General features: G+C 43.3%; 2 protein-coding genes across 7 annotated transcripts in view; both read right to left on the bottom strand.

Annotated features, from left to right (window-relative positions):
• The window catches only part of PAK2 (p21 (RAC1) activated kinase 2), a 46220-nt gene extending 40679 nt beyond the window's left edge, over nt 1–5541 (bottom strand). Inside the window, exon 1 of one of the 3 annotated variants that reach the window (XM_028730920.2) lies at nt 5308–5541. The gene's annotated coding sequence lies outside the window, so the exon portion shown is untranslated. Of the gene's footprint in view, nt 1–4693; nt 4718–4966; nt 5209–5307 lie in introns of those variants that run through there. The other 2 variants (XM_028730921.2, XM_077929991.1) reach the window with 2 other exon arrangements.
• A 1479-nt stretch (nt 5542–7020) lies between these two features.
• PIGX (phosphatidylinositol glycan anchor biosynthesis class X) lies at nt 7021–17907 on the bottom strand. Of its 4 annotated transcripts, none has more exons than XM_077929992.1 (7): nt 17850–17907; nt 15292–15391; nt 13981–14038; nt 13103–13244; nt 11747–11960; nt 11409–11509; nt 7021–10558 (listed from the first exon to the last, which is right to left on the bottom strand). In XM_077929992.1, exons 2-7 carry the CDS (start codon nt 15377–15379, stop codon nt 10400–10402), a joined length of 762 nt encoding a protein of 253 aa, XP_077786118.1. In that variant the 5' UTR covers nt 15380–15391; nt 17850–17907; the 3' UTR covers nt 7021–10399. The 4 variants fall into 4 exon arrangements, with proteins under 4 accessions (XP_077786118.1, XP_028586760.2, XP_077786120.1 ...); XM_028730927.2 differs by lacking the exon at nt 17850–17907 and adding an exon at nt 17752–17836; XM_077929994.1 differs by lacking the exon at nt 17850–17907 and adding an exon at nt 17699–17740.
• Between the last annotated feature and the right edge of the window lie 50 nt (nt 17908–17957).

The raw sequence follows: 17957 nt of genomic DNA, 5'->3' as shown, positions 1-17957 counted from the left end.
TAGTGGTATTCACCCCATTGAAACAGCTTAAGAGCCTGGGGGTGCTTTTGTCCCAATAAGCATGTCCTGGCAATAGCCAGGAGTGACTTTCTTCAGCCACACTTGTTGAACCGGCTCCATTCTTTTCCAAAGCTGTGAGGTCAAGTCCTACTGATCTATGCTTTTGTAGATTCAAAGATTGGCAAGAAGCCAATCGAGTCAAAGACTCAAAGGGTATAGCTGGCTCAGAATGCCGCAGTTCACGTCCTAATGTGTAAGGACGGATGAACATGTACAATTAACTGTTTTAGCAACAGCACAGCTGCCTGTGAATTTCTGGGCCCGATCCAAGGTGCCAGTGCTCATCTTTGAATCACAACACAATTTTGGTTAGATAGGTAGCCGTGTTGGTCTGCCGTAGTTGAAACAAAATAAAAAAATTCCTTCCAGTAGCACCTTAAAGACCAACTAAGTTTGTTACTGGTGTGAGCTTTCATGTGCATGGTATCTGAAGAAGTGTGCATGCACATGAAAGCTCATACCAATAACAAACTTAGTTGGTCTCTAAGGTGCTACTGGAATGATTTTTTTTCAAACACAATTTTGATCTATGGGTCGCGGGTTGCCGACCCCTGATCTAGAGCTCACGTGGAAGAAGCACATGGAGAAGAGCTTCAGACAATAACCACAGGTTCTGGGCCAGTTCATGTGGGAAAATACAGTCCTTGAGGTAGTGAGGTCATGAGCACATATGGCTTTACAGGTCAAAACTAGCACTTTGAATTGAGCCTGGAAATTATCTGGCAGTCAGTGAGTCATGCAAGAATTGGTGATATATGTTTAGACTTTAGAAACTCTCTAACCCTGTATGGACCCCTACACATCTGCATATTGCAGAAAGCAAGATCAGCAGCAGCTAGAAACAAGGTTTCCTCTACAGTTACCTCAAAACTCTTGAATAATTTCCTGAGAAAGGTCATGAACTGTCTCTCTCGAGGGAATTCTGGAGGGATCCCAATGCTCATTTATTTCCATGGCTTTCAGCAGCCAGGATGAATATGGCCAAAGTATGCAGGCTGTACTAGTAGGCTGTTGAATTTAACTGAATCTGAAATATATATATATATATATATATATATATATATATATATATATATATATATATATATCTCAAATGCAAAAACCTTATGCAAACCCCTTTTGTGCTTAGGAAACATTGCAATAAAATGTATTAAGTAAAATGGCCAAAAGTCCAATGGTAGGCAAGTGTCGACAGGAAAATTATTATTTTTATTAGTTACGTTCCTAACAAAAGTGACCCAAAACAACTTACAGAAACGGTATAAACCAAATTATAAACCGATAATAACAAACACAACCAATAAAAGCCTATAAACACATCTATACAAATAAGAAAAGTCTTACAGATCCTACCCCACTAAAAGAGGCCACAAATATCTGAGACACTTCAAATTAAGGAAGAGAAGCCCAGATTTTTAAAAAGGAAAACTTTGTTTAGCACCTAAAAACAGATAAAGATGTCACCAGGTGTTTCTCTTTGGGAAAAGCATTTCAGAAGCAGGGAGCCACCACTGAAAAGGGTCGCTCTTCTGTTGCAACCATCTAGAGCAGGGGTCAGCAAGGTTTACCTCCCCTGGGCTGGTTCACTCCTGCGGAGATCGCTCCATGGGCCAGATCGCGTCTGCACAGACACGATTTCCAGCGCCGCAGAAGCAAGTCCCCGCTCCGCGCTGCAGCGCGCGGGGATTCACTGTGCAAGCGGCTCGGTTCGGGGGCAGCTCGTGGGCCATTTAAATGTCCCCCACGGGCTGCAGGTTGCTGACCCCTGATCCAGAGCTCATGTGGAAGAAGCACATGGAGAAGAGCTTCAGACAATAACCACAGGTTCTGGGGCCAGTTCATGTGGGAAAATACGGTCCTTGAGGTAGTGGGGTCGTGAGCACATATGGCTTTACAGGTCAAAACTAGCACTTTGAATTGAGCCTGGAAATTATCTGGCAGTCAGTGAGTCATGCCAGAATTGGTGCTATATGTTAAGACATATATGTGCTAGGCAACAATTTGGCCACTAAATTCAGTATCAGCTGCAGTTTCCAAATACCTTTCAAAGGCAGCAGCATGTATAATGCATTGCAGTAATCCAACATAGAGGTTACCAGCACATGGACAACGTAAGTTAGGTTGTCCCTTTGTCTTCTCAATGGAAAAAGTTTACTAGTACAGTGGTACCTCCAGTTACAAACTGAATCCGTTCCTGAGGTCTGTTCTTAAGACGAAACCGTTCTTAACATGAGGCACGCTTTCGCTAACAGGGCCTCCCACTGCTGCCGCACCACCAGCATACAACTTCCGCTCACATCCCAGGGCAAAGTTCGCAACAAGGAGCATCTACTTCCGGGTTAGCGGCACTCGTTACCCGAAGCATTTCTAAGGAGGATGGTACATAACACGAGGTTCTACTGTAGTAAAATGAGGCTTGGGAAAAAATATGCTCTGATTTGTCAGGGCAATCAGGAAGTTGTTAATAACATTTATGGTGCTGGATATATGTTTTCAAACCATAGCAAATGGTTCACATATATTCAGAAACTTTTGGGGGCCAAATACTCTTTTAGGAACTAATTTCTTGTCTGACTTTGCTCCCCAAATTTCTATGCCACTCTTCATCTGAGGATCACAAAGCGGTTTGCAATATAAAAACACAAAAATAAATACCAAAGTAACAAACAAAAACAATACCCCCACAGTTTAAAAGGCCATAGATTGTTTAATTACCAGTGTTTCTCAAACTTGTGTCTCCAGCTGTAGTTGGACTACAACTCCCATCATCCCTGACCACTGGTTCCCCTAGCTAGGAATTACGGGAATTGCAGTCCAACAACAGCTGGAGACACAAATTTGAGAAACACTTAGCCAAAGGACTGGGAGAAAAGGAATTTTTTTTGCCTGGCATCTAAAGATATGTAACAAAGGAAGTGCCGCCTTGCCCTGTTCAAGCTATACCTGCTGCTGCTGTCGTTTCTCCACCCACCCTGCCACCTCTACGGCTGGCAGAGAAGTGGTGCCAGCACTGGCACTAATTCTGAGCAAGTTCTTACCAAAATCTGCAGATACCAGTGCTGCTTCTGCACCAGCAGCAGGATACTCATGGGGATGCCGGCTAGGGTGCTTCTGTTGCCTGAGGCAGCCACATCAGTCTGCCTAATCGTTGAGCCAGTTCTGCCCAACACACACTGCTAGGGTGTTCAAAATCCAGAGAAGAATACCCTTTCCATTTGATAATCTGAGAGCAAGAGCTGATATGACACTCCCATTCTCTAGTGATAGGCTTTGTAAGCAACAACAAATTTCAGCAAATGCAATGCAAAATTATGAGCAGTGATCTTATTTTAAGAAATAGGGATAATGCAGATATTTGAATAGGGAATAACCTCAGCAACATTGCTTTGTGTTGTCCCCGCATTCAGTCCAATACTCATCATGCCACCAAGAGGGCAACAAAGCAGGCAGAGGTAACAGAATGCAAACACACTCTCTATGGGCAGTGTGGTGTGGAGAGAATGATACTGAGAAATATGGAGGGGTCACCTGACATATCAACCTGCTAAGGCATCCTCTTTCTTCTTCATGATACTTCTCTCTGTGACTCCAAGAGGAACAGTGCAGGAACAGAAACTGGCAGTCAGCTGTTCATATAAAGCACAGCCACCTCACCTTCTTGCTCATTTACCTGCACTCTTCCTCTGAACAGTACAATGACAAAGAATACAACCCATCACTTAATACTCCCTACCATGCTAGAATACCCACAGAACAAGGGGAACTAAGCAAGAGGTGGAAGATCTTCTTTTCCCTCCTAGCACAGCATGGAAGTTTGGGGAGGTGATGTTCTTCTCTAGAAGCCTCTACTTCCCTGTTAGCCATATTTCTTTCAGCAGAGCGACAAGGAGGATTGGGCCCCGTGAGGCTGCAACCACATGTTCTGCTCGCTTGTCCTATATCACACTCTGGATGGGGTAGTAGGAATGATTGAGCTTGCTGGGCCAATCCTTACTACTACACAACCCAAAGAAAGATCACAGAGAATCCGAGACAGAGGTTGGACAAATGTGCAAACAGCGAATTGCCCACTTGCACGCCTGTGTTGCTGAGAGCAACAAGAGGGGGAGAGAGCAGACAGGAAAGCGAACAGACAAGGGCAGCAGCCCAGGCTTTCTCAACCAGACAGTTAAGAGAGATCAGCAAGGAGACAGGAGGTACAGTGGTACCTCGGGTTAAGTACTTAATTCGTTCCGGAGGTCCGTTCTTAACCTGAAACTGTTCTTAACCTGAAGCACCACTTTAGCTAATGGGGCCTCCTGCTGCTGCCGCGCTGCCAGAGCACAATTTCTGTTCTCATCCTGAAGCAAAGATCTTAACCTGAAGCACTATTTCTGGGTTAGCAGAGTCTGTAACCTGAAGCGTATGTAACCTGAGGTACCACTGTATTACTGAGCTCTCTGATTCTTCATAGGCTCTCCCTGGGGAGTAAAACTGGTTCCGGTTCTCCGTACTGGGTTTGAGGAGAGAGGGGTTGGGAAGGCAGAAGCAGGAACCGCCCCCGCCCCCTCTTGCGCGACCTTTACCCCAACACCTGCTGGAAGGAGCGGGCAGGTGAGTAGTTGGAGGCAGCAGCCGCAGCCCTGTGCCTCACCTGCGCTTGAGGTGGGTGCGGTGGGAGACGGAAGAGCTGCTCTCAACTGCACAAGCAGGGACACCCAAGCGGCCTGGCCAAGAACTCAAGATCCCCTGTGAAGGAAGCACCAAAGGCCATGAGGAATTTGCCTGCCTGCTTCTGGGTGGGTGGAGAGAGAAGTGGTGGAGCTCCCTTACTGATTAAGAAACATCCTCCTCCCGAGCCCGTTTGAAACCGCGAAAGCTCTAGGAAGGCGTCGCCCCGAACCGGTCTGCGCCTTTTCAACGTTACCGAAGATGTTCCCTCTTGGGGCGAGCGCCCTTTGTCCGCCAGGTAATGGGGAGCTCCTCCGCGGCCTCCGCACCCACCTGCTCGCCGCGCCGCAAAAAAAAACAAACCCCTTTGCCTTTCTTCCTTTCCTCCCCGCTTCTCCACCGCCCCTCGGTCACTTCCTCCTCAGAGCTGTTGTGGTGGGAGCCTCCGGGAAGCGCAGCCTCTGGGCCTGCGGAGCTCGCTCGCTCGCTCTTCCTCATGCGAAGCGCCAAGCACACTCGCTCGCTCCGTCACACACACAACACACACTCGCCTCCCCCCCCCCCCCGCTCCGCGCCTGGGTCTCCGCTCCTGCCCACCTCCGGCCAAGAACTCCCGCAGCCTCCTCCAGGCCGCTTCGCACGCCTCAGGCACCAGCCGAGCTCGTCGCCTTCGCCGCCGCCCCGTTGGCTCGCTGGCTCGAGATCTGCAGGGCAGGGCGCGGCCTCCGACAATGGCGGGGAGGGCCCACCGGGCGGCCAGAGGAGAAGCAAGCGGAACCGCCGCGCGTGGCCACAGCCCGGGAGAGGAAGGGGCGGAGCTGGCCAGGCGGCTCCTGGCGCAGGCGGCGGCGCGAAAGGTGGGCAGGGGCCGCCGAGCGGGCGTGGAAAGAACGGCGCTGAGACCACAACTCCCAGCATGCACCGGGACGCAGCGGCGCTCGCTCGGCTTCGCCCCCGGGCCGCCTGTCTAGAAGCGAGTCTTTGCGCAGAGGAAGAGAAAGCTGGGAGGGGAGATGCTCTTGTCCGGTGACTTGGGGGTCCTGGAGACAGCTTGCGCTTTGGGAAGAGCAGAGTAGCGGGTGTCTCTTCCCTCAGAGGGGGAAGCTTTTAAAATGTGTTTTCTTTTTTAAAAAATACAGTATTTTTTTTAAAAAAATACCATTTTTAATTTTTATTTAGTTATACTTGCTCTTGCCCATTTTAAATTTAGGACATTGCTGGATATTGTTCAGTAAGAATTGCAGTATATTCGGTGTAATTTTTAGTAGGAACTGGTCAGTGTAGTGCTTCCATTTGGTTGTTTGGTTCTTGGGGAAAGGGGAGTACAGTATATGGGACGAGTTGGAGAACAGCCTTTACCAAAGGTGTCATGGGCTTTGAAGACACTTGAACTCAAGACAGAAAGGAGAAACGTGCTAAAAAGAAGGCACGCTTGGCAAATCCACACCGGGATCAACTCCACCCGGAAACCAATGTCCCCACTCCGGAAGGATGTGCGGATCCAGAATTGGCCTCCACAGTCACTTATGGACTCATTGTTAAAACCGTGTTTATAGAAGACAGTCTTACTCAGCTACGAGTGATCGCCAAAGAAGAAGAAGAAGAAGCTGATTAAATTAACTAGCATTCGTGTTTATTACCTAAGTTGCAACTTGAGCTTGTTTTGTAAACTTCCCTAAAAATGTTACTAGGGAAGCAGGCTGGGGAAGCACCTCAACATCAGACTTGTAAGGAACAGCGCTTGCTGAGCAGCTCTGTTTTTCTTTCAGGCTCTCTCCCTTGGCACAACTCCAGGGCAGCTTTTGATGCAGGGACAACTTTATTAAACTCAACACATACAAACACTCAGTAGACTCCCTCTTGTGTTGACACAGATGACACCATCCCTCCTTGCTCTCAGTGAATTGTCTGTATTATTATTAACTGTTCTTGCATCTGGCCCTTCCTCACAGAGCCCAGGATGGATAACAGACATAACATTAAGAACAAAGTTGAAATCATTATCTAAAAAGCAGTAATGTACTTAAAAACATAAAAACCATCGGAAATTAGTTATACCAGTACAGTACTTTCATTCTTACTAGGCACCCAAGGCTTGCACACACACAAAAAGGTCTTGAGCTGCTGCCTCTGCAAAAATGATACGGGATCTGCAGATATCCACAAACCTACCGGTAGTTCTTGCCTTCTTCCATCCTCCTAGCCCTCTTGCTTCTGATCAGAGCCAGAAACCACCAAACATTCAAGCATTTCCCATGCCCTCCTTACCCATACAGTATAGCATGAAAGACTTATCTTCAAAAATGAACATTCAATATCACCATTTTTATTTAAAATACATATATGTATCATTTTACCGTCTGTAAAGTCATTCACATCTGCTGAACGGAAACGTATTAACCATAAAACACAGAAGCCTAAAACAATGCCAACATACCATTAAATTCCAGATAAAATCAGTGATACACTTCAAAAACAATTGCAGCATCCACAATGCCAAAGCAATTACTAAGTGATTGACTCAAACCAGACTGGAAAACAAATTAAACCCAACCCAGATCAACAGGAAAGAATTCCCCTAGTACCTGGAATACAGTCAAGGCAGTGCCAAATCAATCTCCTTTGGGAGGGAGTTCCATAACAGGATGCAACCACGTAAAATCTGCCCCCACAAAACAACCAAGTCAGTTTCAGCTCTGGATGAAAAACCAGATTGAAGTGGGTTTACAGTTTCATTCAAAACTCTTATGATGGTATATGCTAAAGTGCATATGTTCATGTTTACTTAACACTTAGCTGTTCTTGTATCAATACTGAGAAAGTCATGATGGGAAAAATAAAGGCCTAAAACCCTGGCTCAGTCCACATTTGGCATGTTTCTCTGGCCGCTATCACTAGATGTACTGATTTCTGCAAGCCAAACCCAAAGAAAGTTAACAATGAATCATCCTCTAGGAATCAGAAAAAGCAGTGGGCACATGCACCCCTCCCTAGTGACTATACAACATGTAACACTAAAAAAACAGAACTCATAATACTGACACTGCAGCGTCTCTTTGCTTATATAAACACCAAGGCCAGGCTGCCATAGAAAAAAAATATTTGAGGGTACAAGAAATTTCCCATGGGACAAGCTCTATCTTGTATGATCAGCTAGAAAGAAAAAACAAGCAGAGAGCTTGCTTGCCCATTCAGCATTTCCAGCTCAAGGCACCAGCTAGTGCTGCCAGTGGAACTCTGCAGCAGCATATTATATCCCCCCCCCCCCTCAGTTCCTCCTTTTGTGGAAATATTTAAAAAGAAACATCCATTCCATTTTTAATATGAAATATAAAGGGTCATAAAAATATGCTTGTTTTATAAATTAAAAGAACACTGGTGCTTGAGAGAAATTTCATAGCCCTTTCTTGAAAAAGAACAGTCTCCTTGTGATAGATGGTATCTGTGAAATCTGAGCCTCAGCTGGACTGACCGTACACTGATGATACATCAAACTGGCTGCAAGCTAACCATCCACCCAATATAGTTACCGATATATACATAATTTAAGTCACCTTCTTCCAAACAGCCCTTTTAATGTTATCACTTTAGTACTGCAATTATGTTTGAGTGGGTGGTGGAGAGAGATGCACAATAACTGAATGGGAGCCAGAGCAAAGAGTGCAAGCAACAGCTTTATGTCTGCCTTCCAGCTCCTACAGAAATTGATGCTGACAGCTGGAATCCTTCTATTGACCTTTCATGCTATTTACATATCCTGAGGCTTGGGCCTCTCACTTCACCTCCAGTTCCATACAACAGTTGTTTTTCCGTTAAACAAAACTAGAATCACTACCGAAAGACAAAGCTATCTGCAAACCCTTAGATATCATTCCTAGATGTCCAGGCACATTCCAGTAAGTGTAGAAAATAAACTAATTTCCAGTAAGTTTCATCCTGTTAAAATAATGTACACATTGAATAAGCCAAGCAACTTGCTTGTACACTGTACATGTATTCTCTGGACAAACTCAACACACAAATTCTGCCATTTTTCCAGGCCACAAGCTATTCTGTGTTGGAAAATGTGCTTGTGATGTAATGTTGATGCACATTCATGTGCTTTTCCAGCTGCAAATTCACAGATCCAACTAGCAAGGTACTGAAGGACCTGTACTGGGAAATATAATTGTGCAGCACTTTTGAAAAGGATCTTTTGAATAAATCTATGACTTCATGGAGAACTATCCTCATGCTTTTTCTATACAATTTTGTTAGGCATGCTTCCATTTTGATTTTATCAATATATTTTTTTTCAAGGAACTATTTCTATTCCATCATACCTAAATGAACAAATCCAGACTTGCAGTTCAAAAGTCTTATGTATCAAATGCATCTAATCTTACCAAAAGGGGAAACATTTAAACATGAAACTTCTTGATGACATGATCAAGAAGACCAGCTTTGGATCCATAGTATGCAGTATAAAACTGTCAATTTGACATTAAACTAAAAGGAAACAAGGATAAGATAAACAACTGAAGCTCACAGCTGTCCTCCCATTATGTGCTACAGCTGCTCATATAAGGAAAGTGGAGAAACAAAAATAACCCATCTGCAATTGTTTTCTACAGTGGCTCCCTTCCCCCAAACAGATGCAGAGCAATCTTCACAGAGAACCTGAGGTAGTAGCTGAAGTATTGCCTCAGCGATCGTCATTCAGCACTTTGTACGGGGAGAACAAAAGACCAGTGTTAAAAGCATCTCATCAGCTAGCGAAAGATGCCACAAAACAAGTCTTTGATATAGTTTTAGTGGAGACCCAAAGAAAATTCTTGATAATTCAGAGACAAGACCAGCACAGGTAAGAAACAACCAAATGGTGTAAATTCAGCCATAAACTGCAGTTGTACATTTTTTAAAAAGGTACCGGTATTTTCTTTTATTTAATTTATGAATTGGTAAATATTTTATGCTGTCCACGAATATGGAAAGTGGCACATCTTTCCCTTTGAACCTATTTTGCATACTAGTAGCCACTTGATGTGTGAAGTTTGTTGACAATAGAAAAGTTAAGAATCTTTGGAGCTGCTCAGTTTTTCCATTAATGAAGCAATTTCCTCCCTGTATTTCCTTGTATTTTCAACGCTAATGATTTACATCCAGTGTTTTCTCAGAACTTGGAATAATTCCACCTGTTCTGTTATATCTTATGAGACATGTTTATTCAGTTCATGGTTTAAAAATGAACAGTTTATAAACTTCCTTCCAAAGTATTATTGCCACTTATAATTGTTTCTACTTGTCTGATATCTATGATTGACTACACATGAAAAAAGAACCTGTGTTTGGGTTTTTTAGGGTTCAAAAAATTATCCACCCCCGCTTTATTGGTGATATCAGAATTGTTAAGTCAGGCAGGTTTCACTATTTCAAAATTTGATTACATGGCAATTTTGAAGGCACATATTTATCTGATACTAGATCAGCCTATTCAGGAAACATGTGCAAAATCGGGGGGAGGAGACTAGAACAGATCAAAAGCAATGCAGCCAAGCATATGATACCGCACAGTCAAGTAAGAGGCACTTGGCCTGCTCCCAGTCTGTGATGCTGGGCCAATTCTAAGCCTTTTCTTCTGTTCCTGTCTCTGGTTTGTCTGGTGTATTTACACAGTTTTTCCATGATGATTCAATAACCTTGTTCGGTTTTACTGTGAGCTCTGAACAAAGGAGAAGCATCCATGCTTGAATAAAGCTGAAAGGATAAGACTGGAACACAATATTGTGGTAGCAAGAGTCACTGTGCATACCAACATAAGATGGTGTTTGAGCCCAACTGGTATCTGCAGTTTCAGTTCTTCGGTTACCTACAAAAGAAGATTTGCACGTTAGAAGTCAAATAAGGCCACTTTCATTCAAAATGTATATTCCATACATGGCATCACAATTTAACTGTAATCATTTCTCTTCCTATATTCTTTAATTAAAAATGTATTGCAATCCAGCCATCCCATACCTTTCAGAGCCTGCGGCAGCTGCTCCTTGCTTCCTTCAGAAGCAGGCAACATAACCTTCTTGGTCTTCCTTGTCAGACCAGAGAAGAACTGCTCACATCATAGGGAAGAATAGATAATCCAGCCTACCACTCATTTCCAGTTACTTTATCCACAAGAGAAAATCTCTGCCTCTTTCCCCTTCCCATCATTCCCTCTGAGGTTTATTAGCCACCAGGAGCAGTGTGGAAGTTCCCATCTTCTTATCAGCCCCACCCTTATCTACCTACAGCCTATACTGGCTGCTTTCTGGTCAGGCGACTTGCAAGCAAGCAGCTTCTTAGCCTAGAAGTCTGTTTCAGCATCTTAAAAGTTGCCTTGCATCAACCAACTTTACAGCTCAATCCTACACATGACTATTCAGGAGCAAGTTCCAGGAAGTCCAGTGGGGTTTCATCCCATGTGCAGGGAAGGGATTGTAGCCTTAAATCATTTTTCCATATAGCAATGTGGTGAAAAAATTGAAGATTAGCATTTCCAGCCAAACAGCCTTCTCATCTGGAAACAGGACCTACAATCCTATGAACGTTTAGGCTACTAAAATCCAAGTGGAGCCTATTTACCAGAACCAAGCAGTGACAAAAAATTAAAACAGATGAATCAAAATTGTTACTGACAGATCTATTTCTAGTAAAACTAAGAGATGTAAGAAGTATGAACACACATCTTTGAACTTCATGCTATCCCAGTGGCATGTGTGTATATTCTTCTGAGAACATGGAGCTTCTATTTCAGTTTCTTTCAAACATTCCAGTGAAAGGAAGACTAAAAGAGAAGGGGGAAACAGAACATAAACTTAATATTCAGGAAAGAGATCACTCATATTTTTCATGAAGTATGTCTCTCAATTCTGTATCTATCTTTACACATCTCCTTAATGCTTCCATAAAAATATAACATTTTATCTCCAAATTTTTAATGATTCTATATTGCCCTGTTTTTATTCTTCTTCCAATTGTTCCCATTCTCATTCCCCAAAGAAGAAAAGTCAGTCTTGCTTACATTTTTGGCAATGCATCAAAAGATCTGGACTCTTCAGTACAGTAGAGATTTCCCCATCATTATCTGCCGGCCGATGATACCGGCAGTGCAGAGGTAATAATGCTCTAAAACAGGAAAAGCATTCAGGGTCAGGTCTCATATAAACGAGGACAGAAACGTCAGCAGCTAAGTACTCAGGAGCTTCCAAATCTATGTTATCTGCCATCATCAGTGCCTGTAGAAAAAGTATAACAACATAATTAAAAGCAGGGCATTATTTCACAATATAATCCTATTATAGGCAGTAGCACCACAGCTATCTTGTAGAGAAGCCCCAAGGCTGGTACCAGTGACTTATTCATGTATAGTACTTGTCTGTTAGTAATGCAGTACGGGTGACTCCTCACTTATGTGGGAGTTACAGTCTGTGAAATGTTCATAACTGGGGAGCCCAATGCAGTATTTATAGCTTCCTGCCCAACAGCTCCTGAGTGGGGTAGAGTGGCAACAGGGAGAGCTCCCATATGCCATTTTTGAGCCTTTGGAGGCTTTTTTTCTGGACTTCTGGCTCACTGTCATCCTCTTTGGGCTCTGGGGAAGATCTCCTTGCGAGCCACAAGGACTTTCCAGCTTTCTCCCACCATTTCAGGTTAGAGTTTGTTTGTCTGTCTGTCTGTCTGTCTGTCTGTTTCCTGGCACTGCACATATATGCAGTTGCACATGAGTCGATTGTGTGTAAGTGAAGGGGGGATGCTTGTATTGTGAAATAATGTTCTTAACAACAACTTAGCAATGCAAGCGAAAATTGTCGGGGTGTCAGTAAAGTAAAATGGAAGTTGAAAACATGAGTAATAAAGACAACTTCAGAAAGAAGCAGGGGAGACACAGTATTGTTTTTGGCAAATACCCAAAATAAACTTTTGTCTAACCCCTTATGTGATAAAATCTCATCTCCAATGGTTTCTTAATCGAGTGCCTACTCGTACCTTTAAAACATGAACACAGGAATGTAACATTACAGATAGCACTTACAATAACAGTTACAAGGACATGGATCCAAAAAGCTATGTAAGGCCAGTATGATTTGGTTTGATTATCAAACCTTTATGCCATAAGTAGCCAACCTGATGCCCTCTAGAAGTTGTTGCACTACAACTCCCATCATCCCTGACAATCCTATACACACTTATCTGGGAGCAAGTACCACTGAGTTCAGTGGGGCTAACTTAATTGGAGGTATGTATAGTATTGCTCTGCCAGAGATAGAGCAGTTAGGCTCATAACTGTATGCCATTAGAAGCCTAACTTTATGTACATCTAGCTATTTCGTGCCCTATTAGCTTTCCCTGCCTACAAAAGTCATCCCAAAAACCTTACCTCAGTGAGATTGTGCTTTTGTAAAGATGTCAATTCATAGGGATCCACATATAGTCCTTTTGGTAAGTGTACCTTAGTTGCCACCATGCAGCTTCTGAGGCTTTCGTCAGCTGTACTGATATTTACCCGAATCAGCAGATTTCTAACATTTAAAACAAGAAGCTTTTACAACAGAATGCCATCAAAACATACCAATCTCACTTGTGTATAAAGTACTTTTAAAAGACTGTGTTACTATATTTTTTAATCTGCAGGTTTTTTTCCTATGGCTACAGGGCCCCACATACTTGGGTCTGGGGAAACTGAGAATGTTTCTGAGATTTATCACTAACATTCAATTTTATGTGTTTTAATTGTTGGTTGTAAGTTGTTTTGTGTTGCCCTGGGCAAGTTAAAGCAACTAACTAACTAGTGTTTTAATTGTAGCTGTGTGTCTTTTTCCATATTTCTGCTCTGAGACCATTTTCTGGTATGTGGCAATAAGTAAATGGTAATAACCCCCACTGAAACTCAGAAGAAACTCACAACATATAACTTTTTCATCTTTGTATTAATGGACAGTTGTAGCTGAGAAGTCTGAATCTAATTGGCTCTACATTGCTTTAATTGGACTAAGATTCAATACAACTAGGTATTGGTCCGAGTTGTCTATGAATCCATGTAACTTAAGATAGACTGCAACTTTTATTAACAATTGTTCAATAGAGTACCAGCATCCCACAGCATCCATAAACATGCCTCTAGTACATTTAGTTTAACATATCAGTTCACTTGACTACGTACATACTGCCATGGTAAAGCAGATGCAAAAGAATTCAGGTCTTATTAAGACACTAATAACAGAACCACTAACCAATATCTGTTTGTCATAAACCCACCTGTGAAAGCCATCTTTCAAAAGCTGTTGCCTGACCTCAGGACACACGTTCTGTGCATCTATAAAAACAGAAAATACATGCAAAACTGACATATTTTAAAGCAATCTAAAACACCATTTCAACACAGAGTTTGTTCTTCTGTTCTTTAGGAGTGCCTTTTACAGGACAGAGGAACTGATGTCATTTTGATCAATAAAAAGATTATTCTCTCTTGAAGCCATGGCAGACAACAGACTTTTAATCAGTCTTGCAATTAGTTGCTGACTAATAGCCTAAATAACCCAGTGGCAACCACACTAGCCCTTCCACCTCCCTACCACTAATTCTAGGAGGCACAGCTTACAGCTAAAGAAAAAGAAAGGATCTATGTTTGCAGTGAGCCTCCAACCACAAAAAACTGAGCCTTCCAACAACTAGAACACTCCACTGTTTCTGACAGTGTTCCCTCTATGTCAGAGAGAGGGAAAGAAGCTAGCAACAATCAGAAATCATCATTGTGTTTCCTTGGGTAGAGAAGCAATGCATAAATCAATGGCTGCTGATTTCTCTTCAGGGTAGAAAAAGACATTCAAATGCAGCAGAAGAAGGGATGTGCTAGAAGTAGATATCAAAACACTTGTTTCTAATTAAAGGTAAAGGTAAAGGTACCCCTGCCCCTACGGGCCAGTCTTGACAGACTCTAGGGTTGTGCGCTCATCTCACTCTAGAGGCCGGGAGCAAGCGCTGTCCACAGACACTTCCAGGTCACGTGGCCAGCGTGACGAAGCTGCTCTGGCGAGCCAGAGCAGCACACGGAAACGCCGTTTACCTCCCGCTAGTAAGCAGTCCCTATTTATCTACTTGCACCCGGGGGTGCTTTCAAACTGCTAGGTTGGCAGGCGCTGGGACCGAGCAACGGGAGCGCACCCCGCCACGGGGATTCGAACCGCCGATCATGCGATCGGCAAGTCCTAGGCACTGAGGTTTTACCCACAGCGCCACCCGCGTCCCTTGTTTCTAATTAGGCAGTTTAAATATTGCCATCTAACCACTCACAATGGTCCTGAGTTACTCCTGTGGACTCAGTGGACTGCTCAACAATGTAAAATGATTGTACATAAAGGAAAAATACATAAAATAAGCTTATTGAATGTGTCAGAATATAGTCAATAAAGCAATGAAGTGGATTTGCATACATATTAAAAATGCAAACACAATATCAATAAAGGACAGTTCAGCACTCTGCAACACATATGGAATCCAAGAAAAAGAATACTGTACAACCTTTGTTCACCAACTAGCTTTGGGAAAATAACATGGATTTCAACTTACACAAGCATTTTGGTATGCACACACAAAAAAAGATCCAAAATGAGTGGATACTCGTCTGAAGAAGCACATTCTTTTCCTGCTGAAACATCTCAGAATAAAACTGCAAGGAAAAACAAATCACATTAAAGAATAGCTTTTGTCCATGGCTTAGAATTTGATTTGTGACAAAACTGTGTGGAAATAACAGTAACAATTAATTCACTCTAAGACAGGGATTGTCAACTTGGTCCCTACTGCCCACTAGTGGGCGTTTCTGGATTCTAGGTGGGCAGTAGGGGGTTCTACGGCACAAGCTGAATCCTCCTTCCATCGAGCACTGGTGGGCGGTAAGGAAATTTTACCATCAAGAAAGATGCATTAGTGGGTGGTAGGTATAAAAAGGTTGACTACCCCTGCTCTAAGATAAGTCTTTAAATGGAAATTCCCATGAAAGAAAATAATAAGCAAAGTGAAACATTATTGCTTTTAGGGCATGTGCATTTTTCCAGACCTTCTCAGGATTGTATCACAGCATGCTTTGGCTCAAACTATGAATATCTGTGCCCCAATTAGACTGAAAGCCTGAGGTAATGTAGAGCTTTACAACAATGAAGGAATATAATATATACACTGCCATGTCCATATGGGCCCTACAATTAGCCATCTGAAGGCCATGTTTAAATCAATGTTATCCCTGCTCATATGTCTCTGAAACCCAGTGTCTGTAACAAAATTAACAAAAGTGTAACTTAGAATCACTTAACTCAGTCATGTGAAAACTCTGATCATAATTATAAAAAAACCACCACCTCTGCAACCAAGCCTGGAAAGTTAGATGTCTGTATTTAACTTATCTAGCCTACACTGCATTGTTCTAGTTAAAATTTTATTGTGTAGTAAATGTTCGTGATGAGCAATGCACTCCCATCCATATCCTCAGATAAGAAAAGATAATGTGGCAGGTGGGTGGGGAAATGACTCCTGCTTGGAAGTGGAAATTGGCACTATGGGAAGATAACCAAGGAGAATCAACACTCCATTCATGTCACTACAACGTATACAAGCATATGAAGTTGATGGCACTGCGGCACCTAAGCCATCTTGTCACAGAATCAGAGATCACAAGTGTATAGCCTGTGGGGAGATTTGTGTATTCCCCTTTCTTTCCCTCTTTGGAAGAATACCAGGGACATAAAACCAGGGACATAACTACTCCACCCTAGAGCCTTTTCCATCCACCGTTGTGAATGTTCTTTGAAGATGCCTTGACAGAGATACTGCCCATGCTGACAGTATTCTACCATGTATATGGATTTATAAAGCCTTAATGTGGCCGAACAAATCATATGTATGTATGCTACTTCGTATGTATTATTATGTATGAACTGGGACTTTTACAAGTGCCACTTGCAAGAAACCAACACTCCAGTGTGACAGCACTTATTCTATGGAACTCCCTCCCCACTGATATTAGGTAGGCACCTTCACTGTATTGTTTTTGGCACCTGCTAGGATTTATTTTTAGGTAAGCTTACCCATACTTTATTTAATTATGTACATTGTTAACAACTGCTGGTTTTACTTATATTTGCTCTTAACATTCAATTTTATCAATACTTTAATGAATATTTCTGTTCTGTTTATCATTTATTTCACAAAATTTATATACCACTTGATTGTAACCACTTAGGGGTTTTGGATGATTAATCAGTATATAAATTCTGTTAAATAAATAATATAAATAATGTGTTTCCAATCTCATGCCCACTATATATTTATACCATCCATACAAGAGTCCTCCTGTTTTTTGCCAGCTATGTTCTCTTGGGAGCTTTGAGCTTCACAGCCAAGAAGCCTGCCCGAGCCGTCAACAGACTTACAAGGAAATAAGCCCCTGTGAAATAATCTTTCTTTTTCTCCGCATAGAGTAGGAACCATATAAAAAAAAGACGACGACCCTTCTACTTGTCGCATTAAAGACACTTCTGTCAACAGTTTGGACTCTTTTAAGCAAATTAAATTATTTTGCAAACTCGCACGAGGCAGCGACATTCAACCTTCCGAGGAATACCTATCTCAAGCATTTAGGGACAAAAAGGGAGAGAGGGGAAGCAATCCGAAAACTGGTGACTGCGAGTGCAACTTTCTGAAGCAGAAACCACCCGAGGCTCCCCCGGAGAGGAGAAGACCTAGCGGCGCCCTAGGACGCAGGCCTTTCGCTTGGTCTAAATGTCACTCTATGCGACGTTGCTAGGCGACCATTCCCACGACCCCTGACCAGGGGCTCTGCGAGCGAAGGCTGGCGGTCCGCAGGGCCACTGAGCTCCCCCACCCGCTTCCCGCAAGCACCCAGTCGAGAGTATCCCCTCGGAATATGCTGCCTCCCGGGCTGAAGATACGAGAGCGGGAGGGCCAGCTCTTCCCGCACCTCGAGAGGGCCGCGGGGTCTAAACCCCACGCAGCCCAACGGTGCCCCCTTACTTCATGCACGCGCCGCCTCTTCCGCCCACAACCAAGGTCCTCCCCTCTTCCAGAGCGTTCTCATGGGCGCCTGACTTGAAGAGCATAGTCGGACTGACCTGCACCTAGCCACGGCCTCCGCCCTCGCCCTTCTCAGGACCATAGGGAGAAGCAAAGAGAAGCTCCGCGGAACCTCTGCGAAGACGTCTCTTCGCAGGCACGTTCGA

This window comes from Podarcis muralis, chromosome 6 (genome assembly GCF_964188315.1).
Source record: "Podarcis muralis chromosome 6, rPodMur119.hap1.1, whole genome shotgun sequence".
NCBI classification, from domain to species: Eukaryota; Metazoa; Chordata; class Lepidosauria; order Squamata; family Lacertidae; genus Podarcis; species Podarcis muralis.
The sequence above is the reverse complement of the archived record's forward strand: the minus strand, read 5'-3'. Positions and strand labels throughout refer to the sequence as shown.